Here is a 26,504-nt window from a genome sequence, read left to right as displayed (position 1 = left end):
TTGAAGTTGCTTTCCTGCAATTTTGTGAATTAAGTGCATGACTCTTTACAATTTTGTGTTCCCTCTTCCTTATTACATCTGCCTAATACCTTTAGCACCTGGCGATCAAATCTTTCCATGTTCAAGAGAATGCAAATTGATAAGGTCTGTAACTGAAAAGTGAAATACAGAAATCTGTTCAACAGTCTCCCACACCAGTACTTTCACTGTTCTAATGCACTTACTTTTTTTGCTTGTAAATATTCTATTCCCCAACAACCCCCCATCCAAGAACTCATTTACAATAAGAGGCAACCTACATAACTACTTTGCATTTTTATTTTCCATTTTATGTTAAATATCTAGTTTACATTATGAAACAAAGATTAAAGTTCAGGTTTTAGCGAACATTCTTCTGCAGGCTGGCGGGTCCCACTGTTAGAGGTGAAAAGCCCATCAGTCAATGTTTTCTAATCCCTGTTAAAACAAATGAGTTAAATAAGACATAGGTTTTACATAATTAAACCTTATAAAACCTACACTATTTTAAATCTTAATCGACTTGGTACTTTTTTTTTTATTGCAATCTGAAGCCTTATTTTTTTAACCAGTAAAAGTGCATCCAACCATGGTGAAAATAGCAATTGCAGCGCTTGGGTGCAAGTATTTACCCTTGATTTATAATAGGTATTGCAACCAGATACTCTTCTGTCTCGATCCATCAGGGCCCAATGATATGGTAGACGAGCAGTCCTCTTTTCCTAAACATAAAGAATAACTGAAATGTGTTAACAGGAATTTTGTTCTTTGAAAAGCAAGTAGTAATCGTTCATTATTTTACACTCATTATGCTGAAAGTAAACCCTTGATTTAAAAAAGCACCAAGGATTATTATTTAAATGCTGACAAAGAACAAGGAACAGTACAGGACAGGAACAGGCCATTCGGCCCTCCAAGCCTGCGCCGATCTTGATGCCTGTCTAAACTAAAACCTTCTGCACTTCCGGGGACCGTATCCCTCTATTCCCATCCTATTCATGTATTTGTCAAGATGCCTCTTAAACGTGCTATCGTACCTGCTTCCACCACCTCCCCCAGCTGCAAGCACCAGGCACTCTACACCCTCTGTGTAAAAAAACGTGCCTCGCACATTCCCTCTAAACTTTGCCCCTCGCACCTTAAACCTATGTCTCCTAGTAACTGACTCTTCCACCCTGGGAAAAAGCTTCTGACTCTCCACTCTGTCCATGTCGCTCATAACTTAGTAAACCTGTATCATGTCGCCCCTCCACCTCCGTCGTTCCAGTGAAAACAATCCGAGTTTATCCAACCTCTCCACATAGATAATGCCCTCCAGACCAGGCAACATCCTGGTAAACCTCTTCTGTACCCTCTCCAAAGCCTCCACGTCCTTCTGGTAGTGAGGAGACCAGAATTGCACACAATATTCTAAGTGTGGCCTAACTAAGGTTCTGTACAGCTGCAGCATGACTTGCCAATTTTTATACTCTATGCCCCGACCGATGAAGGCAAGCATGCCGTATGCCTTCTTGACTACCTTATCCACCTGCGTTGCCACTTTGTGACCTGTGGACCTGTACGCCCAGATCTCTTTGCCTGTCAATATTCCTAAGGGTTCTGCCATTTACTCTATACTTCCTACCTGTATTCGATCTTCCAAAATGCATTACCTCATATTTGTCCAGATTAAACTCCATCTGCCATTTCTCCACCCGTCTCCAACAGATCTATATCCTGCTGTATCCTCTGACAATCCTCATCACTATCCGCAATTCCACAAACCTTTGTGTTGTCCGCAAACTTGCTAATCAGATCAACTACATTTTCCTCCAAATCATTTATATATAATACAAACAGCAAAGGTCCCAGCACTGACCCCTGCAGAACACCACCACTAGTCACAGCCCTCCATTCAGAAAAGCACCCTTCCACTGCTACCCTCTGTCTTCTATGACCAAGCCAGTTCTGCATCGATCTTGCCAGCTCACCTCTGATCCCGTGTGACTTCACCTTTTGTACCAGTCTGCCATGAGGGACCTTGTCTATATGGAGTTCAGTAAAGCCTTCGACAAGAGTGCTGTATCTCTATATAAATAAACATCCACTGCCCTTCCTTCAATCATCTTTGTCATTTCCTCAAAAAACTCAAGTTAGTGAGACACGACCTCCCCTTCACAAAACCATGCTGCCTCTCACTAATAAGTTCATTTGTTTACAAATGGGAGTAAATCCTGTCTCGGTGAATCCTCTCGAATAATTTCCCTACCACGGACGTAAGGCTCACCGGCCTATAATTTCCTGGATTATCCTCGCTACCCTTCTTAAACAAAATGAACAACATTGGCTATTCTCCAGTCCTCTGGGACCTCACCTGTAGCCAATGAGGATACAAAGATTTCTGTCAATGCCCCAGCATTTTCTTCCCTTGCCTCCCTCAGTATTCTGGGGTAGATCCCATCAGGCCCTGGGGACTTATCTACCTTAATGCTTTTGCAAGACGCCCAACACCTCCTCATTTTTGATAACGACGTGACCCGGACTATCTACACTCCCCTCCCTAGACTCATCATCCACCAAGTCCTTCTCTTTGGTGAATACTGATGCAAAGTACTCATTTAGTACCTCGCCCATTTCCTCTGGCTCCACACATAGATTCCCTCCTCTGTCCTTGAGTGGGCCAACTCTTTCCCTGGTTACCCTCTTGCTTTTTATATACGTATAAAAAGCCTTGGGATTGTCATTAATTCTGTTTGCCAATGACTTTTCATGACCCCTTTTAGCCCTCCTGACTCCTTGCTTAAGTTCCTTCCTACTGTCTTTATATTCCTCAAGGGCTTTGTCTGTTCGCAGCCTTCTAGCCCTGACGAATGCTTCCTTTTTCTTTTAGACTAGGCTCACAATATCCCTCGTTATACACGGTTCCCAAAACTTGCCAAACTTATCCTTCTTCCTCACAGGAACATGCTGGTCCTGGATTCGAATCAACTGACGTTTGAAAGACTCCCACATGTCAGATGTTGATTTACCCTCAAACAGCCGCCCCCAATCTAAATTCTTCAGTTCCTGCCTAATATTGTTATAATTAGCCTTCCCCCAATTTAGCACCTTCACCCGAGGACTACTCTTATCCTTATCCACAAGTACCTTAAAACTTATGGAATTATGGTCACTGTTCCCGAAATGCTCCCCTACTGAGACTTCGACCACTTGGCCAGGCTCATTCCCCAATACCAGGTCCAGTACGGCCCCTTCCCTAGTTGGACTATCTACATATTGTTTCAAGAAGCTCTCCTGGATGCTCCTTACAAATTCTGCCCCATCCAAGCCCCTAGCACTAAGTGAGTCCCAGTCAATATAGGGGAAGTTAAACTCACCCACCACTACAACCCTGTTACCTTTACACCTTTCCAAAATCTGTCTACATATCTGCTCCTCTACCTCCCGCTGGCTGTTGGGAGGCCTGTAGTAAACCCCCAACATCGGGACTGCACCCTTCTTATTCCTGAGCTCCACCCATATTGCCTCGCTGCATGACCCCTCTGAGGTGTCCTCCCGCAGTACAGCTGTGATATTCTCCTTAACCAGTAATGCAACTCCCCCACCCCTTTTACATCCCCCTCTATCCCGCCTGAAGCTTCTAAATCCCGGAACATTTAGCTGCCAATCCTGTCCTTCCCTCAACCAAGTCTCTGTAATAGCAACATCATAGTTCCAAGTACTAATCCAAGCTCCAAGTTCATCTGCCTTACCTGTTATACTTCTTGCATTGGAACAAATGCACTTCAGACCACCTGTTCCGCTGTGCTCAGCAACATCTCCCTGCCTGCTCTTCCGCTTAGTCTTACTGGCCCTATTTACTAGTTCCCCCTCATTTATTTCACCTGCTGTCCTACTGCTCTGGTTCCCACCCCCCTGCCACACTAGTTTAAACCCTCCTGAGTGATGCTCGCAAACCTCGCAGCCAGGATATTGGTGCCCCTCCAGTTTAGATGCAACCCGCCCTTCTTGTACAGGTCCCACCTGTCCCTGAAGAGATCCCAACCATGAATTTACATGTCTAATCTTATGGCCAAGACTTGTACTACTCCAGCAGTTCTCAATGGACTCTTCCACTGATACTGATTGGTTGATATTCACCCACAGTCCTCACATTATCCCAAACTCATGAGAGTCAAATAATGTAATCCCAAAGGGATTTTTTTTTTTTTTAAATTGCCAGTATTTTAAAAGGCGACAAGGATCAGGGATGTACTTTAATCTGGAAACAGCTACTTCGCTGTGAAATAGATACTTCAAATAAATTCACAGCAAACCATTGTTATCAATTGTAAAGGAAAATCTGGATTCCTTTCTATTCCAGCCTAGAATTGTATACAACTTGCATTTATATGTAATAAAAAGTCTCAAGGTGCTTCACAGGCGCAAACAAAATTTGACACTGAGCCACATAAGGAGATATTAGGTCATAGGCATTGTACTTAACATACTACAGTGAGGTTATACTTCAAGGGTGTGATTGCTCAAGTGGAGAGTTCTCAATCTCAGCTGTTCCACGGAAAAGGCATTAAACTGAAGCAAGGTGCTTTCCCAGATACGAAGAGGTGGATGTATGTGTCTGCATGTCTATGAGAATCAATGAACATGTCAACCAAGATTTATCTCATGTAGCTCTAAGCAAACAGAGATTGAGCAGGATATTAACGCAGCTCTGCCAACAGAATATAAACATACCTATTTATTTTACACACAGAATATATAACTGAGGATTCTATTCCAATTCCAGGTTTTAAACAGATTGTAATATGTAACATGTTGGTGCATGACAAGAGCAGTCCCTGGCATTGCCAGGTGATCCTAGACATCAATTCCTAATGTCCTTCTTGACTTGCTTCCAATTTTACTCCTTTCCATTGGAAGGTTAGACTACAACCAACATACCATCTTTTTCTTGGTGTGCACAATTTGTTTAAGTGCATGGGTCCTTTAAATTTTTTTGTGCGATTACTTAAAGGAGCCAACTTGTGTGTGGCCTGTGTGGGAACCTCCAGGTTGCAGCGTGACTGCACAGTTTACAGGGAACATTGACTACAACACAAGGATGGAGGAATGAAGAATGGGCCAGCTTGTAATCCTCTGGCCACTGTTTAATTAGAAATCTGTGAAAATTCCTTTTTGAAAGTTTCAGAGTCTGCATTCACTTCAAATATAATTGTAAAGCAAGTACTCAATTTACATTTTTTTTTATAATTGTGCCCCTAATCCTCTTTAGATTCTGCATAAAGAACATCTCCACATCCACCTCATCAATTCCCTTTAAATATAGCAAAACATCAGCCATGTTTCTTGTCTCACAAGAATCTAAGAGAAGATCAAAATTACAAAGTTTCTGTAATTTTTTCAGGGAATGTAAGCATTGCTGACAAGGCCAAAATTTATTGGCCATCCCTAATTGTCATCGAGAAGGTGGTGGTGAGCTGTTCTCTTCAATCACTGCAGTCCATGTGTGTAGGTACACCCACAGTGCTGCTTGGGGGGGGGGGAGGAGGGTGGTGGGGAGTTCCAGGATTTTGATCCAGCAACAGGAAGGAACAGTGATATAATTCCAAGTCAGGATGATGTCAGGCTAGGAGAGGAACTTGCAGGTGGTGGCATTTGCATACATCTGCAGCCATGTTCTTCTAGGTGGTAGAGTTCCTGGGTTTGGAAGGTGCTGTTGAAGGAGCCATGGCTGCAATGCATCTTGTAGCATCTGCTGCCACTGTGTACCAGTAGAGGAGAAAATGAATGTTTAAGGCGGTGGATGTGGTGCCGATCTAGCGGGCTGCTTTGCCCTGAATGGTGTTGAGCTTCTTGAGCGTTGTTGGAGCTGTACTCATTCAGGTAAGTGGAGAGTATTCCATTACACTCCTGACTTTTGCCTTGTAGATGGCTGACGGGCTTTAGGGAGACAGGAAGTGAGTTAATTGCAGCGGAATTCCCAGCCTCTGACCAGCTCTTGTAGCTACTGTATTTACATGGCTGGTCCAGTTAAGTTCCTGGTCAATGGTTACCCACAGGATGCTGACGGCAGGGGATTCAGTGATGATGATGCTATTGAATATTAAAGGGGAGATGGTTAGATTCTCTCTTGTTGGAGATGGCGATTGCCTGGCATTTGTGTGGCAAGGAACACTCATGCCACTTATCAGCCCAAGCCTGAATGCTGCCCATGTCTTACTGCTTGCAGGCATAAGCTATTATGGTCAATCAGGAAAAAACTGAGCAAACTGGTGGTACCAATACATAACCACTAAAAGTAGTGATGCAGGTTAATAAAGGCCACAATAATAAAGCAAACCAAGCACTAGGATTCATTTCTGGAAGGGCAGAACGGAAAAGCAGGGAAGTCATGTTAAACATATAGAACTTCTTTTAGACCACACCTGGTGTGCAGTGCACCACTCTGGTCTCCACAAAAGGGATCAAGCGGCATTGTTCCAGACACTCCATTCCCTAGCCACCAAGTCTACCCCTATCCCTGGCAATCGTTTGAGGCTGAATCTTGGTGTCGTATTTGACCCCAAGATGAGTTTCCGATCACATATCTGTTCCACTACTAAGACCACCTATTTTCAACTCCGTAGCATCAGCCGACTCTGCCCCTGCTTCAGCTCATCTGCTGCTGAAACCTTCATTCGTGTCTTTGTTACATCGAGACATGCCAAAGACTTGCGGGTTGATAGGTAAATTGGCCATTGTAAAAATTGCCCCTAGTGTAGGTAAGTGGTAGGAAAATTGAAGGAAGGTGGGGATGTGAGAGGGAAAAAATGGGATTAAAGTAGGATTAGTATAAATGGGTGGCTGATGGTCAGCGCAGACTCGTTGGGCCGACGGGCTGTTTCAGTGCTGTATCTCTCTATTACTATAGAGACTTGACTATTCCAACACTCTCCTGGCTGGCCTCCCATCTTCCACCCTCCATAAACTTGAACTCATTCAACATGTTGCTGCCAGTATCCTAACTCTCCCCAAGTCCACTTCACCCATCACCCTGGTGCTCACTGACCTACATTAGCTCCTGGTCCAGCCACACCTCAATTTTAAAATTCACACTGTTGTTTGAAATCTTCCATGGCTTTGCCCCTCCCCATCACTGTAAACTTCCCCCAGCCATACAATCCTCCGAGATTGGTTAAGAAAGTAAGAGCCCATGGAATCCAGGGTAATTTGGCAAATTGGATTCAAAATTGGAAGCAGAGGGTGATGGTCAGGGGTTGTTTTTGCGAATGGAGGCCTGTGACCAGTGGGGTACCGCAGGGATCGGTGCTGGGACCCTTACGGTTTGTAGTGTACATTAATGATTTAGACGTGAATATAGGAGGTATGATAAATTCGCAGACAACACGAAAATTGGTGGTGTCGTAAATAGTGAGGAGGAAAGCCTTTGATTACAGGATGATATAGATGGGCTGGTAAGATGGGCGGAACTGTGGCAAATGGAGTTTAATCCTGAGAAGTGTGAGGTGATGCACTTTGGGAGGTCTAACCAGTAAAGGGAATATACAATGGATGGTAGGACCATAGGGAGTACAGAGGGTCAGAGGGACCTTGGGGTGCTTGTCCATAGATCACTGAAGACAGCAGCACATAAGGTGGTTAGGAAGGCATGTGGGATACTCGCCTTTATTAGCAGAGGCACAGAATGTAAGAGCAGGGAAGTTATGATGGAGCTGTATAAAATGCTGGTTAGGCCACAGCTGGAGTACTGTGTACAGTTCTGGTCACCACACTATAGGAAAGACGTGACTGCAATGGAGAGGGTGCTGAGGAGATTCACCAGGATGTTGCCTGTACTGGAGCATTTCAGCTATGAAGAGAGACTGGATAGGCTAAGGTTGTTTTCCTTAGAGCAGAGAAGGCTGAGGGGGAACCTGATTGAAGTATACAAAATTATGAGGAGCATTGATAGGATAGATAGGAAGAAACTTTTTCCCTTAGCGGAGAGGTCAATAACCAGGGGGCATAGATTTAAGGTACGGGGCAGGAGGTTTAGAGGGGATTTGAGGAAAAGTTTTTTCATCCAGAGGGTGGTTGGAATCTGGAACACATTGCCTGAAGGGGTGGTAGAGGCAGGAATACTCACAACATTTAAGTATTTAGATGAGCACTTGAAATGCCATACAGACAAGGCTACGGGCCAAGTGCAGGGAAATGGGATTAGTTTGGACGGGTGCTTGATGGTCGGCGCAGGCACGTCGGGCCAAAGAGCCTGTTTCTGTACTGTAAAACTCTATGACTCTATATCCGTGCTCCTTCAATTCTGGCTGCTTGTGCAGTCCCGTTTTAATCGCTCCACCAATGGACACAGTACCTTCAGTGAGCCGCATAACTAGGGAAGTAGAGAGGGTTTTAAACTAAATAGTGGGGACAAGGGATCAAATTGGGGAAGATATGGTAAATAAAGGAGTTAGAGACAAGGCGAGAGAAATGTGTTAATATGGGAAATGATAAACAGACTATGACAGGAAGGGACAGAGCGTACAAATCTAAGAGTAAATCAACAGATAAGGCTAGAGGTTACAAAAATAATAAAAGGACAAAACTAAAGGCTGTGTATATGAATGCACATAGCATTCGAAACAAAACAGATGAATTGAGAGCGCAAATAGAAATAAATGAGTACGATCTGATAGCCATTACAGAGACATAGCTGCAGGATGACATAGATTGAGACCTGAATATTGAAGGGTACATGGCATTTAGGAAGAATAGGAAGTGAGGAAAAGGTGGAGGGGTAGCTCTGTTAATTAATGATGGCATTGGCGCAATAGAGAGGGATGACCTAAGTTCAGGAAACCAGGATGTAGAAGCAGTTTGGGTAGAGATGAGAAATCATAAAAGGCAAGAAGTCACTTGTGGGAGTGGTGTACGGGCCACCTAACATTAACCACACTGTAGGATGGGGTATAAAGGAAAAAGTAATGGCAGCTTGTCAGAAAGGTACAGTGATAATCAGGGGATTTTAACCTGCATAGAAACTGGAAAAATCAGATGGGCAGAGGTCGCCTAGATGAGGAGTACACAATGTTTTTGGGATCATTTCTTGGGACAGTAAGTTCTGGAGCCAACCAGAAAGCAGGCTATCCTTGACCTGGTATTATGCAATGAGATAGGATTAATTAATGACCTCCTAGTTAAGGCACCCCTAGGTAGTCACGATCATAATATGATTGAATGTAAAATTCAGTTTGAGGGAGAGAAGAGTGGGTCCAAGACTAGTATTTTAAATTTAAATAAGGGAAATTGAGGGCATGAAAGCAGAGCTAGCTAAAGTGAACTGGCGAATTAGGTTAGGGGATCGGTCAATAGAGATGCAGTGGCAGACATTTTATGGGGATATTTCAGAATACACAGAATAGATACGTTCCAACAAGAAAGAAAAGTTCCAAGGGGAGGACCTGCCATCCGTGGTTAACTAAACAAGTTACAGATAGTATCAAACGTAACAAAAAAAGCGTATAATTGCACAAAGATGGGTGGCAGGTCAAAAGATTGGAAAAGAATATAAAAAAAACAGCAAAGAATGACTAAAAGATTGATAAGGAAGGAAAAATTAGAGTACGAGGGACAGCTCGCTATAAATATAAAGACAGATAGCAAGAGTTTCTATAGATATTTAAGAAATAAAAGTTAACAAAGTGAATGTTGGTCCGATAGAAAGTGAGTCTGGGGAATTAATAATGGATAATAAAGGAGATGATAGATGAATTGAACAGGTATTTTGCATCGTTCTTCACTATAGAGGATACAAGTAACCTCCGAGTATTAGCTGTAAGTCAGGAAATGGAAGGGAGGGAGGAACTCAAGAAAATTACAATCACCAGAGAGTGATACTGAACAAATTGTTGGAGCTGCAGGCTGACAAGTCCCAGAGTCCTGATGGACTTCATCCTAGGGTCTTAAAAGAAGTAGCTAGTGAGATAGTTGATACATTGGTCTTAATTTTTCAAAATTCCCTAGATTCGGGGGATGTTTCATTAGATTGGAAAATAGTAAATGAGTTTATTCAAAAAGGGAGGAGACAGAAAGCAGGAAACTGCAGGCCAGTTAGCATCTGTCTTAGGGAAAATGTTAGAAGCTATTATTAAAGATGGTATAGCAGGCCACTTAGAAAATTTCAAGGTAATCAGGCAGAGTCAACTTGTGAAACGGAAATCACGTTTAATCAATTTATTGGAGTTCTTTGAGGGAGTTGTACGTGCTGTGGATGAAAGTGAACCGGTGGGGGTATTGTACTTAGATTTCCGAAAGGCATTCGATAAGGTGCCACATCAAAGGTTATTGCAAAAAATAAAAGCTCATGGTGGAAGGAGTAAAATATTTGCATGGGTAGAAGATTGGCTAGCTAACAGAAAACAGAGAATAGGCATAAATGGATCATTTTCTGGATGGCAAGATGTAACGAGTGGTGTGCCACAGGGATCAGTGCTGGGGCCTCAACTTTTTACGATTTATATAAACGATTTAGATGAAGGGACTGAAGGTATGGTTGCTAAATTTGCTGATGACACAAAGATAGGTAGGAAATTAAGTTTGTGGTTTTGAAGAAGGTGTAAGGAGGCTACAAAGGGATATAGATAGGTTAAGTGAGTGGGCAAAGATCTGGCAAATGGAGTATAATGTGAAAAAATGTGTAATTGTCCATTTTGGCAGGAAGAATAAAAAATAAGCATATTCTCTAGATGGTGAGAGATTGCAGAGCTGAGATACAGAGGGATCTGAGTTCTAGTGCATGAATTGCAAAAGATTAGTATGCAGGTACAACATGTAATTAGGAAAGCTATTAGAATATTATTGGTCATTACATGGGGAATTGAATACAAAAGCAGGGAGGTTATGCTTCAGCTATACAGGGCATTGTTGCGACCACATCTGGAGTACTGTGTACAGTACTGGTCTCCTTATTTAAGGAAGGATATAAATGCGTTGGTAGCAGTCCAGAGAAGGTTTACTAGACTAATACCTGGAATGGGCGGGCTGTCTTATGAGGAAAGATTGGATAGGCTCGGCTTGTATCCGCTGGAATTTAGAAGAGTAAGAGGCAACTTGACTGAAACATATAAGATCCTGAGGTTCTTGTCAGGGTGGTTGTGGAAAGGATGTTTCTTTTTGTGGGAGAATCTAGAACTAGGGGTCACTGTTTAATAATAAGGGATCTCCCATTTAAGACCGAGATGAGGAGAAATTTTTTCTGAGGGCAGTGAGTCTTTGGAACTCTCTTCCTCAAAAGCCAGTGGAAGTAGAGTCTTTGAATATTTTTAAGGCAGAGGTAGATAGATTCTTGATCAGCAAGGGGGCGAAAGGCGGGAATGTGGAGTAATCAGTTCAGCCATGAAATTATTGAATGGCGGAGCAGGCTCGAGGGGCCGAGTGGCCTACTCCTGCTCCTAATTCGTAAGTTCATCTGGTCTTTATAAAAAAAAAATTGATATAACTCCTAAATGCTTTGTTCATGTTTGCTGTGAACTCACAGAGAAGGCAGCAAGTTTTCATCAGACTTTCACTTTAATAATCAAGTTGCTGGCTTTCTCATTCTCCAGCCAAGGGATAGAGCATTCAGTAACTCAGACTTTCAAGTAATTATAGTTTTAAATTTCCTTGATTCATGAACAGATACAGGGTCAAACTCCTCCCCCATACCCAAATTATAGCCCAAACCCAGTGGCTCACTGGGATTGTTTGTTAGTTTTTCACGCCAGTTGATCTTGTGACCTCACCGACTAAAACTACAGATTAATAGCTGCTCTGTGTTTAGTGGGTTTATACTCATTGGGAATTAGTTGTGACTCAATATACTTATTTCACATAAGACCGTCCCAGTCAACTGAAGAAAAGTTTTGTGCCCTTAGTCTGCACTGAATTTCAATCCTGACCCAGAGGTAAAAGAATCCTTACCAACACCCCCAAAGATTCCCTCCTTTCCATATTTTTCCCTCCTTTTCACTGCCCCCTCACTGCTTAGTAAGTGTTATTGAGGAAATGATCCTATAAACTTAATAGCGGCACTACTGCTGAGGAATGCTGGTAAGATTTGCCTCCTATAGCATAACCCTGATTCTCAGTTAGTGTTCACACTGCATTAAATGCTTTAAGATCATTGAGAGAATTTATGAGATACCCCCAAGTACTAGCAGATCTCCATGGCATTTATAATTTTAAGTCAGAGGATAAGCTGTCCTATAATCACAGGAATGTTACATGTTAAACACAATGTACTATGTGAAGAACCTTTTTACTCAGCGAGTGGTAATGACCTGGAACTCGCTGCCTACGAGGGTGGTGAAAATGGAAATTACTGATTTCAAAAGGAAATCGGATGGGCATTTGAAGGAAATAAACTTGCAGGGCTACAAGAATCAGCGGAGCAGTGGGACTGACTTGATTGCTCTGCGGATAGCTGGCATGGACTTGATGGGCTGAATGGTTGTCTTCTATGCTGTAAATGTCTATGACTCTATGTAATAGTGGCTAAATCTTGATCATCTTTTCCGAACAGGCATGAAAGGGACAGCTTTGAAGAAAGTTGCCAGCTGTTTTTAAACTTGGTTAAGGCCACAAAGTCTAACTTGATTGGTGCAGATATCTAATCTTTTTCAACTGCTTATGGAAGGATGCTGCAAGCAAACACATCTCAAGGCTAATAGCTGTTTGCTGAAGGAAGTTTATACAAACCAGCTGAAGCAGAAATCCCACCTCCCCTCCTGAGACTGAGCAATTGTAACAATTCATTGGTATCCTGATGTCATTACTTGGCAATTGCTTACAAATTCCAGGATACCCTTTTTAGATATCAAGTAATGATGATACTAACCATTTGGTAATTACTGACTTTTTAAATCTGCTAGTTATGTATCGATAGATTCCCTACTTGTTCAGTTGCAATTTGCTATTGTAAGATTTTTCAAACCAATCAGGTACCAATGTAATGCATACTTTCAAGTGAAATACATGAGGCACGTGCAAACTTTTTACCTGAATGTATATAGCCATATATACATGTATGTATGCGTATGAACTAGGAGCAGAAGTAGGCCATTCAAATCCTCAAACCTGCCCCGCCGCTCTATAAGATCGTGGCTGATTTGTTTGTGGCCACAACTCCACTTTCCCACCTACCCCCGAGACCCTTTGACTGCCTTGTTTGTCAAGAATCTGTCTACCTCAGCTAAAAAGCGTTCAATGGCCCTGCCTCCACTGGTCTCCGGGGAAGAGAGTTCCGCAGACTCACAACACTCAGAAAAAATTTCTCCTCATCTCTGTCTTAAATGGAAAACCCCTTATTTTTAAACTGTGCCTCCTAGTTTAATTTTCTCCCACAAGGAGAAACATCCTTTCAACATCCACCCTGTCAAGTCCCCTCAGGATCTGTGTTTCAATAAAATCACTTATCCTTCTAAACTCCAATGGACAGATTGGGTCTATATTCAACCTTTCCTCATAAGACAACCCTTTCATTCCAGGAAACAATCGAGTAAACCTTCTCTGAACTGCTTCCAATGCAATTATATCCTTTAAGTAAGGAGACCCAAACTGTACACAATATTCTAGATGTGGTCTCACCAGTGCCCTATACGACTGTAGCAAAACATCTCTACTTTTATATTCCATTCTCCTTGCAATAAATGACAACGTTGCATTTGCCTTCGTAATCGTGTACTAGAACACCCAGATCCCTCTGCATCTCCGAGTTCTACAATCTCTCTCCATTTGAATAATATGTTTTTCTATTTTTCTGGCCAAAGTGGACAAATTCACACTTGTGAGACATGGTGAATGTGGATGTTCTTTAATTCAGGCCTCATTCTTATGAAATGGTATTGGAAAGAGTTCAACGGATGATTAAGATAATAGCAGGTTTTAAATTGTGGAGCTTTGGGGCCGGGGGGGGGGGGGGGGGGGGGGGTGGGAAAAAGAGATTATGGGGACTAAAACTTTTACGGTTAGAGAAATGAAAATATTTGGAATTTGCCATCATCCATCATGCCAATACCAGCTCTCTGAAAGAACTATCTACTTAGGTTCATTCCCTTGCCCTTTCCCTATACCCTTTGGAATGTTTCTTTTTCCCTTTTTTAAAAAAAGCTATTGATTCTGTTTCCACCAGTGTTCCTTTGAGGCATACCATGTCCATCAACACTCTGCATTTAAAAAAAACTTCTAATATCTTTTCATTCTTTTCATAGTGATCTTAAATTGATCTTTTGTTATCAAATGACCAACTAGTGGAAATATCATTGAGTTACATTGAGTCTACAGCAGAGATGGGCCATTTGCCCAACTGGTCTATGCCAGTGTTCATGCTCCACTGAGCCTTTAAAGTAGCAAAATATCCAAAGGTGCTTTACAGGAGTGTCATCAAGCAAAGTTTGATACCAAGCCACATAAGGAAATATTGGGACAGATAAAAAGAACACTGGCCCCAGCACGGTTCAGGTGTAGACTGTCCCAATGGTACAGCCACCACTTTTCCCAGTACTGATGCCAGTGCCCCATGAACTGGAACCCACTTCTACCACACCAGTCTATGAGCCACGCGTTCATTTCTCTAATCTTATTTCCCCTATGCCAATTTGCAAGTGGTTCAGCTAATAATCCAGAGATTATTAATCTCGAGGTTCTGCTTCTTAATTTTGTGCCTAGCTCTTCATACTGACTATGCAGAACCTCTTTCCTTGTCCTGCCTATGTCATTGGTACCTACATGGACCACAACGACTTCCCTTCCCACTGTAAGTTCCCCACCAGCATTGAGCAAATGTCCCAAATCCTGGCACCAGGCAGGCAACACAGCCGACTGGACTCTCGCTCTTTGCTGCAGAGAACAGTGTCAATCCCCCTAACTATACTGTCCCCTATTACCACTACATTCCTTCTTTCTCCCTCCACTTGAATGGCATCTTGTACCATGGTGCCATGGTCAAGATACTCATCCATCCTGCAGCCCCACTCTCGTCCAAACAAGCTGAAAGAACCTCAAACTTGTTGGATAATTGCAAAGGCTGAGGCTCCTGCACTTCTGCCCTATGGGTCCCCTTACCTGCCTCAGCTGGCAGGTACCCCTGACCACTGACCAAATCAGGAGACTCTATCCTAAGGATTGTGACCGCCTCCTGGTACAAAGTGTCCAGGTAACTTTCTCCCTCCCTGATGCATCGCAGTGTCTGTAGCGCCGCCTCCAGTTCAATGACTCTGAGCCAAAGCTCTTAGAGCCACAAACACTTACTGCAGACATGTTTGCCCTGAATCACTCTAGCATCCAGGAGCTCCCATATGCTTCAGCCATGACACATCACACATCATGTCCTGCCATCTTCAATGCGTTTCAATTAACTACTTAATTATTTTATTTCTTTATTTTTATATATTTTATTAAGCTTACTACCAGTTCCTTCCTAAGGTGTGGTGCCCAGAACTGCTCACAGTGCTCCAAGTGCGTCTAACCAGGGTTTTGTACAGCTGCAGCATAACCTCTGTCTCTTTATACTCCAATCCTCTAGATATAAAGGCGAGCATTCCATTAGCTTTTTTGATTATTTTCTGCACTTGCTCGTGGCATTTTAAAGATCTATGCACCTGAACCCCCAAGTCTCTTTGAACATCCACTGTACTTAACTTCTTCCCATTTAGAAAGTACCCTGCTCTATCCTTTTTTGGTCCAAAATGGATAATCTCTCACTTGCCCACATGGAATTCCATCTGCCACAGTTTGGCCCACTCACCTAGTGTCAATATCTCTTTGCAACTTTATGCTATCATCTAGACTGTCTACAATGCCGCCTAACTTTGTATCATCAGCAAATTTGGATAAATGACTTACTATGCCATCATCCAAGTTAATGAATAATGTGAATAATTGAGGCCCCAACACAGATCCCTGCAGGACACCACCAGTCACATCCTGCCAAATCGGAGTACTTACCCATTATCCCCACTCTCTGTCGCCTACCACTCAACACACTTCCCAACCATGTCTATAATTTGCTCTCAACTCCATGGGCTTCTACCTTAGTTAACAGTCTCTTATGTGGGACTTTATCAAATGTCTTCTGGAAGCCCATATAAATAACATCCATAGACATTCCCCTGTCCACTACCTTAGTCACCTCTTCAAAAAATTCAATGAGACTTGTCAGGCATGACCTTCCTGTCATGAATCCATGCTGGCTGTCCCTGATTAACTGAAATTTTTCTAGGTGTTCAGTCACCCTATCCTTGATTATAGACTCCAGCAACTTGCCCACCACAGATGTCAGGCTAACTGGTCTGTCATTTTCTTTGTTCCCCCTTTCACCCTTCTTAAAAAATGGAGTGACATGTGCAACTTTCCAATCCAGAGGGACCAATCTTGAATCTAGGGAACTCTGAAAGACTATAGTTTGGGCATCTACAATGCGCTCCCCTACTTCCTTTAACACCCTCGGATGGAAACCATCAGGTCCTGGGGATTTCTCACTCTTTAGTTCCATTAAATTCCTTGTTACTGATGATTTACTTACGTTATTTGTATTAAGTCCCTGTCCCCTATCGGCTATTAATTTTTTCAGGACTTCCAGCAAGTTATCTTCCTTTTCAACTGTAAATACTGAGGCAAAGTAATTGTTCAACATGTCTGCCATTTCCCCATTATCAATGACAATATCTCCATTTCCAGCTTTTAGTGGGCCTACATTGCTCTTGACCACCCGCTTTCCCTTTATGTAACTATAAAATTTCTTCTCATTGATTTTGGTGTCCCTTGCAAGTTTCCTTTCATAATCTTTTTTAGTCGTTCTTATAAGCTGCTTTGTGTCCCTTTGCTGGTCTTTGTATCGATCCCATTCGGCCGGATCTGTGCTGCATTTTGCATTTTTGTAAGCCCTTTTTGTTTTATGCGATCCTTAATCTCTTTAGTTGTACATGGCTGTTTTTTTTCTGTGAAGTGGAGCTTTTTCCTCTCAGGGGTATATACTCGCTCTGTATTTCATTAAATGTTTCTTTAAATATTGTCCACTGTTCTTCAGTCGTTTGGCCCATTAACAGATCTACCCAGTTTACCGTGGACAGTCTCTGTCTTCATGGTATATATCAAGGATTGAGACTTATAAGTAGGGAGCATGAAGTAGTTTATGGCTGATAGTGAGGAAGAAAGCTGTAGACTGCAGGAAGATAGCAATGGACTGGTTAGGTGGGCAGAAAAGTAGCAAATGGAATTCAGTCCAGAGAAGTGAGGTAATGCATTTGGGGAGGGCAAACAAAACAAGTGAATACACAATAAATGGCAGGATTCAGAAAAGTGCACTGAAACAGAGGGACCTTGTCCGCAAATCCCTGAAGGTAGCAGGACAGGTAAATAACGTGGTTAAGAAGGCATATAGAATTCTTCCCTTTATTAGCTGAGGAACAGAATATAAGAGCAGGGAGGTTATGCTAGAACTGTATAAAATACTAGTTAGGACACAGCTACAGTACTGCATACAGTTATAGCCATCACATCACAGGAAGGGTGTGATCACACTAGAGAGGATACACAGGAGATTTATGAGGACATTGCCAGGACTGGAAAAATTTGGTTAAGAGTTAAGATTAGATCGTCTGAAATTGCTTTCTTTGGAACAGAGGAAGCTGAGGGGAGATTTAACTGAGGTCTATAAAATTATGGCTGATCTAAATAGAGCGAATAGGAAGGAACAATTTCCCTTAGAGAGGTCAATAACCAGCGGGCATAGATTTAAAATAATTGGTAGAAGGATTAGAGGGGAATTGGAGGAATGATTTCACTGATTATAGCACAAGGCCCAACTTCTGTCTCTGATCTGCTGCTCTTTAGCAACATTTAAAGTTTAATCAGTTTAAAGCTTTTTTCCCCCACCACTGCCATGACTGAGAGACTGCAATCTCCTGCTGAGCCTGTGACTTGGCGCTGGTTATACTGAGTTTTCGCTTCAGTCTGTTCCTGGCCAGAAAATCACTCGCCTGGGCTAAACAGCAAACATCTGCTGCTTCTGAATTTTATGGTGTCCTCAATTTCGTCATCATCTTTCTGATCCTGCAAGTGACTCGATACACCTCCTGTGTTCTCAATCCACAAAAACACCTCTATTAGTGCATCCTCCGACACCCTACCCACAAACAGCTTCTGGACTTCACTTGCTACACCCGTGTCCAAACTCGGAGAACAGTTTGCCGATGCTCCACACTTTCTACATCATTATCCCACCACAGAACCGCTGACTTTAATTCTGGACTCCTACCTATTATCTCCTATTTCTTATTTTCCATTTACTCTCAGATATCTAACTTTTATGCAACCAGGCCTATGTAACTTGAGCTTTCCAAGTCCACTTGCATGCACATTTTGGCTGCTTCTCCGGACCCAAGTCCATCACTCTATTTCCACTTTTGCACTTTTTATTTTACTTCTTTTCTCTTTCCCCCTCCTGGACCTGTCTATTGTCATGCCTCCTTTCACCTCTCCCATCACAGGTACTCTACCCTCCCAATTCTCGACCCCCAACCCTCCTTCAGTACTCCTTGACCTCCTGCTCTCTTGCCAGTCCCAGGCTTAACTTTCTCTTAAATAAGTCTACAACTTCCCTCTGTGCCTCTCTTGGCATGCTCCGAAGGGCTGACTCAAAGAGCAGAAACCCCAGTTGCCCTATCTCACTCTCTTGTCAATCTTCATACTCAGTGCGCCCACTGGGGGATAATCTTACCAATCTGCTTCCTGTTCAACTCACCCCTCCCACTGTTGACCCTTGGATGCTGTCAGCAGATCAGCTTTCATCACCGTTCTACACATCTCCCTCCAGAACATCTGTTCACTTGTGAACAAGGCTCGTGTAATCCATAAACTCATTGTGGATGATTGCACCGACGTCATGGCCTTAACAGAAACCTGGCTGATGGGTGATAACACCTTTCTCCTTAATGAAGCTTCCCTGCCTGGCTATATCTCCCAGCACTTGCCTCATCAAGACCAGTGAGGTTGTGGTGTGGCACTTATCAGCAAATCACACCTTGGCCTGACCACCAACCCCCCTCCACCAACCCATCTGCCATTTTCTCCTCCTTCGAGCATGTCACCTTGTTCCACCCCTCGCATCTCTCATTCAAAATCATTGTTCTCTACCGCCCTCCCAAATAGAGTAAAAAAATTTTCACCGAGATATCTTCACTGTTTTCCTCCCTCAGCACCAAATGAAATCTCATCCTCGGTGATTTCAACTTCCATCTCAACTCACCGTGCTCTCTCATGAGTTCACTGCCCTCTTATCCTCCCTAAATTTCTCCCTTCATGTAAATTCCCCAACCCATATTCACAGGCACCCACTTCACCTTGCCATCTCCCTTATCCAACAGGCACGAGATACTTGCTCCCTGTGTGGATGAGGAAAAGGGCTGCGGGGAGGATGAGCCAACTGACCATGGCACCATGGTGCAGAAGGCCATTCAAGAGGGGGGAGCAAAAAGACAAGTGGTAGTTATAGGGGATTCTATAATTAGGGGGATAGATAGTATCCTTTGCAAGCCGGATCGGGAGTCCCGCATGGTGTGTTGCCTGCCCGGTGCCAGGGTGCAGGACATCTCTGACCGGCTTGAAAGGATATTGGAGCGGGAGGGGGAGGATCCAGTTGTTGTGGTCCACGTTGGGACTAACAACATAGGCAAGGCTAGGATGGAGGACCTGTTTGGGGATTATAAAGCACTAGGAACGAAATTAAGGAACAGGTCCTCGAGGGTCATAATCTCCGGATTACTGCCCGAGCCACGTGCACATTGGCTTAGGGATAAGAATATTAGGGAAGTAAACACGTGGCTAAGGGAGTGGTGTGGGAAAGAGGGGTTCCATTTCATGGGGCATTGGCATCAGTTTTGGAACCGGGGGTATCTGTACCGATGGGACGGTCGCCACCTGAACCGATCTGGAACCAGTGTTCTAGCGAAACGGATAAATAGGGTGGTCTCTAGGACTTTAAACTAGTGAGTCGGGGGGAAGGGAAAGGGAAAATCACAGGGAGTATGATGGTAAATAAAAAGGTAAGCAGCAGATTAACATGTGTGCAGGAGGGTTTAAGCTCAAGGCAGACTATGAAAGAAGCAGAAAGGAAGGATATCTCAGGAGTTATTATTAGAGATGTTGGAAATCATGAGGGTAAGAAAGCTAGCATAAAGGCACTTTACCTGAATGCTCGTAGCATTCGTAACAAGGTTGATGAGTTAATGGCACAAATCATCGCGAATGAATATGATTTGGTAGCCATTACGGAGACATGGTTACAGGTTGGTCACGACTGGGAGTTAAATATCCAGCGGTACCAGACTATTCGGAAGGACAGACAGGAAGGTAAGGGAGGTGGTGTAGCTCTGATAGTCAAGGACGACATCAGGGCGGTGCTGAGAGATGATATAGGTTCTATGGAGAATGAGGTTGAATCCATTTGGGTGGAAATTAGAAACTCCAAGAAGAAAAAGTCATTGATAGGCGTAGTCTATAGGCCACCAAATAATATCACATTAGGGCGGGCAATAAACAAAGAAATAACTAATGCCTGTAAAAATGGTACGGCAATTATCATGGGGGATTTTAATCTACATGTAGATTGGTCGAACCAGCTCAGTCAGGGTAGCCTTGAGGAGGAGTTCGTTGAGTGTATCCCTGATAGTTTTCTTGAACATTATGTAATGGAACCGACGAGGAAGCAAGCTATCCTAGATCTAACAGGATAGGTCCCTCGAGGACCTGTTCCTTAATTTCGTTCCTAGTGCTTTATAATTATAATAGACCTGTGTAATGAGACAGGAATAATTAATGACCTCATAGTTAGGGATCCTCTTGGAAGGAGTGATCATAGTATAGTTGAATTTAGAATACAGATGGAGTGTGAAGATAAAATCCAATACCAGGGTCCTGCGCTTGAACAAGGGGGACTACAATAGAACGAGGGAGGACTTGGCTAAAGTAGACGGGAAACAAAGATTTTATGGTGGGACAGTTGACGAGCAGCAAATTTTCAAAGTGCTCAGCAAAAGTATATTCCAGTGAAAAGGAAGGACTGGAAGAAAAGGGGTAATCTGCCATGGGTGTCTAAGGAAATAAGGGAGGCTATCAAATTGAAAGAGAAGGCATACAAAGTGGCTAAAAACAGCATGAAACTAGAAGATTGGGAAATCTTTAAAGGTCAACAGAAAGCCACAAAAAGAGCTATAAAGTAAGATAGAACAGGAGAAAAAACTAGCACAGAATATAAAGACAGATAGCAAAAGTTTCTATAAATATATAAAACAAAAAAAGAGTGGCTAAAGTAAACGTTGGTCCTTTAGAGGATGAGAAGGGAAATTTAGTTATGGGATATGATGAAATGGCCGAGGCATTGAACAGGTATTTTGTATCGGTCTTCACAGTGGAGGACATTAATAACATGCCAGTAATTGACAAAGAGACGAACGTAGGTGAGGACCTGGAAACAATCATTATTACGGAAGAGGTAGTGTTGGGCAAGCTAATGGAGCTAAGGATTGATAAGTCTCCTGGCCCTGATGGAATGCATCCCAGGGTACTAAAAGAGATGACGGAGAAATAGCAGGCGCACTGGCGGTAATTTTCCAAAATTCGGTGGACTCTGGGGTAGTCCCAGCAGATTGGAAAACAGCAGATGTGATGCCACAGTTTAAAAAGGGAGGTAGACAAAAGATGGGGAATTATAGACCGGTTAGCTTAACCTCTGTAGTGGGGAAGATGCCTGAGTCTATTATCAAGGAAGAAATAGCAGGGCATCTCAATAGAAATTGTCCCATTGGGCAGACGCTGCATGGGTTCATGAAGGGCAGGTCATGCTTGACAAATCTTTTGGAATTCTATGATGACATTACGAGCAAGGTGGACAATGGGGACCCAGTGGATGTGGTGTACCTAGATTTCCAAAAGGCCTTCGACAAGGTGCCGCACAAGAGGCTGCTGCATAAGATAAGGATGCATGGCGTTAGAGGTAAACTATTAGCATGGATAGAGGATTGGTTGACTAACAGGAAGCAGGGAGTGGGGATAAATGAGTGCTATTCTGGTTGGCAATCAATCACTAGTGGCATGCCTCAGGGATTGGTGTTGGGACCGCAATTATTTACAATTTATATAGATGATTTGGAGTTGGGGACCACGTGTAGGGTGTCAAAGTTTGCAGATGACACTAATATGAGTGGCAGAGCAAAGTGTGCAGATGACTGTGAAACTTTGCAGAGGAACATAGATACATTGAGTGAGCGGGCAAAGGTCTGGCAGATGGAATACAATGTTAATAAATGTGAAGTCATTCATTTCGGTAGGAGTAACAGTAAAAAGGATTATTACTTGAATGGTAAAAAGTTGCAGCATGCTGCTATGCAGAGGGACCTAGGTGTCCTTGTGCATGAATCGCAGAAGGTTGGTCTGCAGGTACAGCAGGTAATTAGGAAGGCAAATGGAATTTTGTCCTTCATTGCTAAAGGGATTGAGTTTAAAAGCAGAGAGGTTATGTTGCAGCTGTATAAGGTACTGGTGAGGCCGCACCTGGAGTACTGTGTGCAGTTTTGGTCTCCTTACTTGAGAAAGGATGTACTGGCACTGGAGAGGGTGCAGAGGAGGTTCACTAGGTTGATTCCGGAGTTGAGGGGGTTGGCTTATGAGGAGAGACTGAGTAGATTGGGATTATATTCATTGGAATTCAGAAGAATGAGGGGGGATCTTATAGAAACATATAAAATCATGAAGGGAATAGAGAGTATGTTTCCACTGGCAGGTGAAGCTAGGACAAGAGGGCATAGCCTCAAGATTAGAGGGAGCAGATTTAGGACTGAATTAAGAAGGAACTTCTTCACCCAGAGGGTTGTTAATCTATGGAATTCCTTGCCCAGTGAAGTAGTTGACGCTTCTTCAGTAAACGTTTTTAAAGCTAAGGTAGATATCTTTTTGAACAATAAAGGAAATAAGGGATATGGTGAGAGCGTGGGTAAGTGGATCTGAGTCCACGAAAAGATCAGCCATGATCTTATTGAATGGCGGAGCAGGCTCGAGGGGCCGGACGGCCTACCCCTGCTCCTAGTTCTTATGATCTCACGTGGTCTTGCTCGTCCTATCATATCAATCACAGATAAGGCCATCTCTGATCACTTCCTTGTATAACTCTCCACTCACATCCCCCTTCCACGCTCCAACCCCACCTCCTTCCGTATCCGCCACAGGAAAAACTATCTGCCAATTCACTTACACCTGCACTTTCAAAATCCCAACTACCTAGCCTTTGGCCCTCATTTGCCACAACATTTCTGCAGCTATTAATTTGCTCAACCATACCCTCATCTCCACCTTTGATCCCCCCAGTCTCTAATAAAACCATTACTTTCTCTCATCCTGGCCGTTCCCCTGGTACGGCCTTCATCTCCGCTCCCTTAAGTCCAAGGGACGCAGACTTAAATAGATATGGCTGACAACTGGTTTAGCCATCCAGCACCGAATCTGGCTGGAGAACATAAAACATTATTGGGTCCTACACTTGTTTGCTAAAACTGCTCACAATTCCAGGATCATCCTGGAATACAAAGATAACCCTCAACTTCTTTACTGCAAATCTTTTTAAACCCCTCCCTCCCCTGTCTTCACCACACTTACCTCCAACAATGAGCAAGGAGCTCATTGACATCTTTGTCACTAAGATCGAGACCATCTGATCAGCTGCCTCTGCCGCATCCCTCCCTTCCCCAACCCACCGGGTCAAGCTTCCTCTAAAGCTCCCACCTGCTCGAGCCCTGAACTCATTTCTAATTTCTCTCCTCATGCCCTCTTCGAGCTCATCTCATCCAAGAGACCGAACTCCTGCTCCCTCGACCTTATTCCTGCTAAACTACAGATCACCCAAGCTCCCCTCTTGGTCCCCATGCTAGCCAATATTATTATGGCTCTCTATTCAGATGCTGTTCCTCTCTTCTCAAAAAAACAACCCTTGATCCCACCATCCTTGCAAACTACTGCCCCATTTCCTACCTCCCTTTCCTCTCCAAAGTCCTTGTATGTGTTGTGGCTCCCAAATTCATGTCCATCTTTCCATGTTTGAATCCCTCCAATCAGTTATCCACCCCACCACAGTACTGAAACGGCTCTTATCCGTCACAAATGAAATCCTATGGTAAACTATCCCACCAGTCCTTCTCGACCTGTCTGCAGCTTCTGACATAGTTGACCACATCATACTCCTCCAAGCCTCCCCGTCAGGCTGGGACTGCTTTTGCCTGGTTCCATTCTTATCTATCTAATCATAGCCAGAGTATCACTTGCAATGGATTTATTTCCCTCTCAATTATGTCTGGTGTCCCCCCGGGATCTATCCTTGGCCCCCTCCTATCTCTCATCTACATGCTACCCTTCAGCATCATCTGAAAACACAGGGTTAAATTTCACATGTACAATGATGATACCCCGCTCTGCCTCAACACCACCTCTCTTGACTCCTCCACTCTTGCTAAATTATCAGACTGCTTATCCAACATCCAGTACTGGACAAACAGAAATTTCCTCCAATTAAGTATTGGGAAGATGGAAACCATTGTTTTCAGTCCCTGCTCCAAATTCCAATCCCTAACTACAGACTCCATCCCTCTCACTGGCAACTGTTTGAGACTAAACCAGACTGTTTGCAACCTTGGAGTCATATTTGACCACAAGATGAGCTGCTGAGCACATAGTCTGCCTATTTCCACCTCTGTAACATTGCCCGACTTCACCCCTGCCTCAGCTCATCTGCTGCTGAAACCCTCATTCGTGCCTTTGTTGCCTCTGTTCCAACACAGTCCTGGCTGGTCTCCCACAATCTACCCTCTGTAAACTTAATGACTTTCCAAAACTCTCCTGCACACGTCCCATCACGCACCAAGTCCCGTTTACCCATCACCCCTGTGCACGCTGACCTCCATTGGCTCCCGGTCAAACAATGTCTTGATTTTAAAATTCTCATCCTTGTTTTCAAATTCCTCCATGGACTCACCTCTCCCGAGCTCTGTAATCTCCTCCAGCCCCATAACCTTCCAATTATATAATTCCAGCCTTGAACATCCTGATTTTAATAACTTCATTACTGATGGCTGTGCCTTCAGTTGCCTAGACCCTAAGCTCTGGAATTCCCTCTCTAATCCCCTCTACCTCTTACTTGTCTTTCATCTTTTAAGACACTCCTTAAAGCCTACCTCTTTAGCAAAGCTTTTGGTTAGGTGCCCTAATGACTCCTGATGCGGCTCAGTGCCAAATTTTGTTGGATCACACTCCTATGGAGCACCTTAGGACATTTTACTACATTAAAGGCACTAGATAAATACAAGGTGCTGCTGTTGATCCACATGCAGGCACAAACTGTGCAGGAAGGCTATTCCACAATGAAACCTATCCTGTCCTCAAATGACACCCAGACTGATAACTGAAGTCACTGGATAGCCATCACAAACAGGAATCCTGGTTTACTTTCCACAGGTACTGAGGCAATGGTGCCAACTGTGACTCCATGATGGCCATACCAAGGGAGTGCTGCAGTGTGTCGGAGGTGCTGACTTTCAGGTGACACTCTAAACGAAGCAGTGTTTACCCTCAGAATCACAGAATTGTTACACTGCAGAAGGAGGCCTTTTGGCCCACTCCATCCACACCAGGAATCCAAATGTGAAATTCAACTAATACCATTCCACACTAACCCTGCACATTCTTCCTTTTCAGATAACAGTTTAATTCCCTTTTGAAAGCCTCTATTAAACCACAAGGATAGATATAAAAATCCCAGGGCACTATTTCAAAGAAAGGGGTTGGCTGGGGGTGTTCAGTCTCTCCTGGTGTCAATACTCATCCCTCAACAACATTCCTGTGAAGCGACTTAGGACGTTTTATTGTGTTAAAGGCGCTATACAAATTCAAATTGTTATTCAACCAACACCAGCTGATTTGTTTGTGGGACCTTGCCGTGCGCAATTTCCTACATTGCAGCAGTGACTCCGCTCCGACAGTGGCTGCGTAAGACTCTGGGAGGCTCTGTGGTTGTGAAAGGCGCTATATAAATGCAGTTGAGCCGGCGAGGTGACATCGCGACACCCACCGTCCAAGCAACCGCACTCCACCTAAAGGGCCGACAACACGACTCCGGACCGACCTACCTTGCCACCATTCGTCCACCTATGCACGTAAAGAGTGGCGAGTCCGGGTACCGTCAGACAGCCGGCCATGATACAAAGCCCTGGCAAAATTTCAAACCACATCCTCAACCTCCTCCGTCCGACTGACCTTCCCGGCACGCAATAAACATGCGCGGGAACGGCTCCGCCTACTCCCCCTGGTGACCTCTGACCCCCATTCTCCGCCCCACGTGAGTGCTGCGCTGGAAACCTCGCGGGAACTCGCCCGGGGTGGAGGGACGGGGACACCGGCAGCTTCAAATCTCGCGGCAACTTGCCAACGTTGATCCCACCCTCACCACACGCGTC

The 26,504-nt window shown here is 43.8% G+C and overlaps 1 protein-coding gene and 1 long non-coding RNA gene across 2 annotated transcripts; both read right to left on the bottom strand.

The window, feature by feature from the left end:
• Window positions 1-298: 298 nt before the first annotated feature.
• ndufa1 (NADH:ubiquinone oxidoreductase subunit A1) lies at window positions 299-26,373 on the bottom strand. The gene is made up of 3 exons (XM_068047196.1): window positions 26,178-26,373; window positions 651-740; window positions 299-456 (listed from the first exon to the last, which is right to left on the bottom strand). Exons 1-3 carry the CDS (start codon window positions 26,277-26,279, stop codon window positions 436-438), a joined length of 213 nt encoding a protein of 70 aa, XP_067903297.1. The 5' UTR covers window positions 26,280-26,373; the 3' UTR covers window positions 299-435.
• On the bottom strand, window positions 4,239-6,186 carry LOC137377843 (uncharacterized). The gene is made up of 2 exons (XR_010976494.1): window positions 4,732-6,186; window positions 4,239-4,623 (listed from the first exon to the last, which is right to left on the bottom strand). It is a non-coding gene; the product is annotated as an uncharacterized lncRNA (long non-coding RNA).
• Window positions 26,374-26,504: the final 131 nt, after the last annotated feature.

This window comes from Heterodontus francisci, chromosome 15 (assembly GCF_036365525.1).
Source record: "Heterodontus francisci isolate sHetFra1 chromosome 15, sHetFra1.hap1, whole genome shotgun sequence".
NCBI lineage: Eukaryota > Metazoa > Chordata > Chondrichthyes > Heterodontiformes > Heterodontidae > Heterodontus > Heterodontus francisci.
Note: the sequence above shows the minus strand (reverse complement) of the source record. Positions and strands in the feature narration are given on the sequence as shown.

Excerpts from the sequence above, each read along its gene's own strand:
- ndufa1 (XM_068047196.1), bottom strand. The coding sequence starts at position 26,279 with ATGTGGTTTGAAATTTTGCCAGGGCTTTGTATCATGGCCGGCTGTCTG. Across the intron at positions 741-26,177 it reads GGTGGACGAATGGTGGCAAG|GAAAAGAGGACTGCTCGTCT; the intron begins GTAGGTCGGTCC and ends CTTTATGTTTAG. Across the intron at positions 457-650 it reads ATACCTATTATAAATCAAGG|GGATTAGAAAACATTGACTG; the intron begins GTAAATACTTGC and ends TTGTTTTAACAG.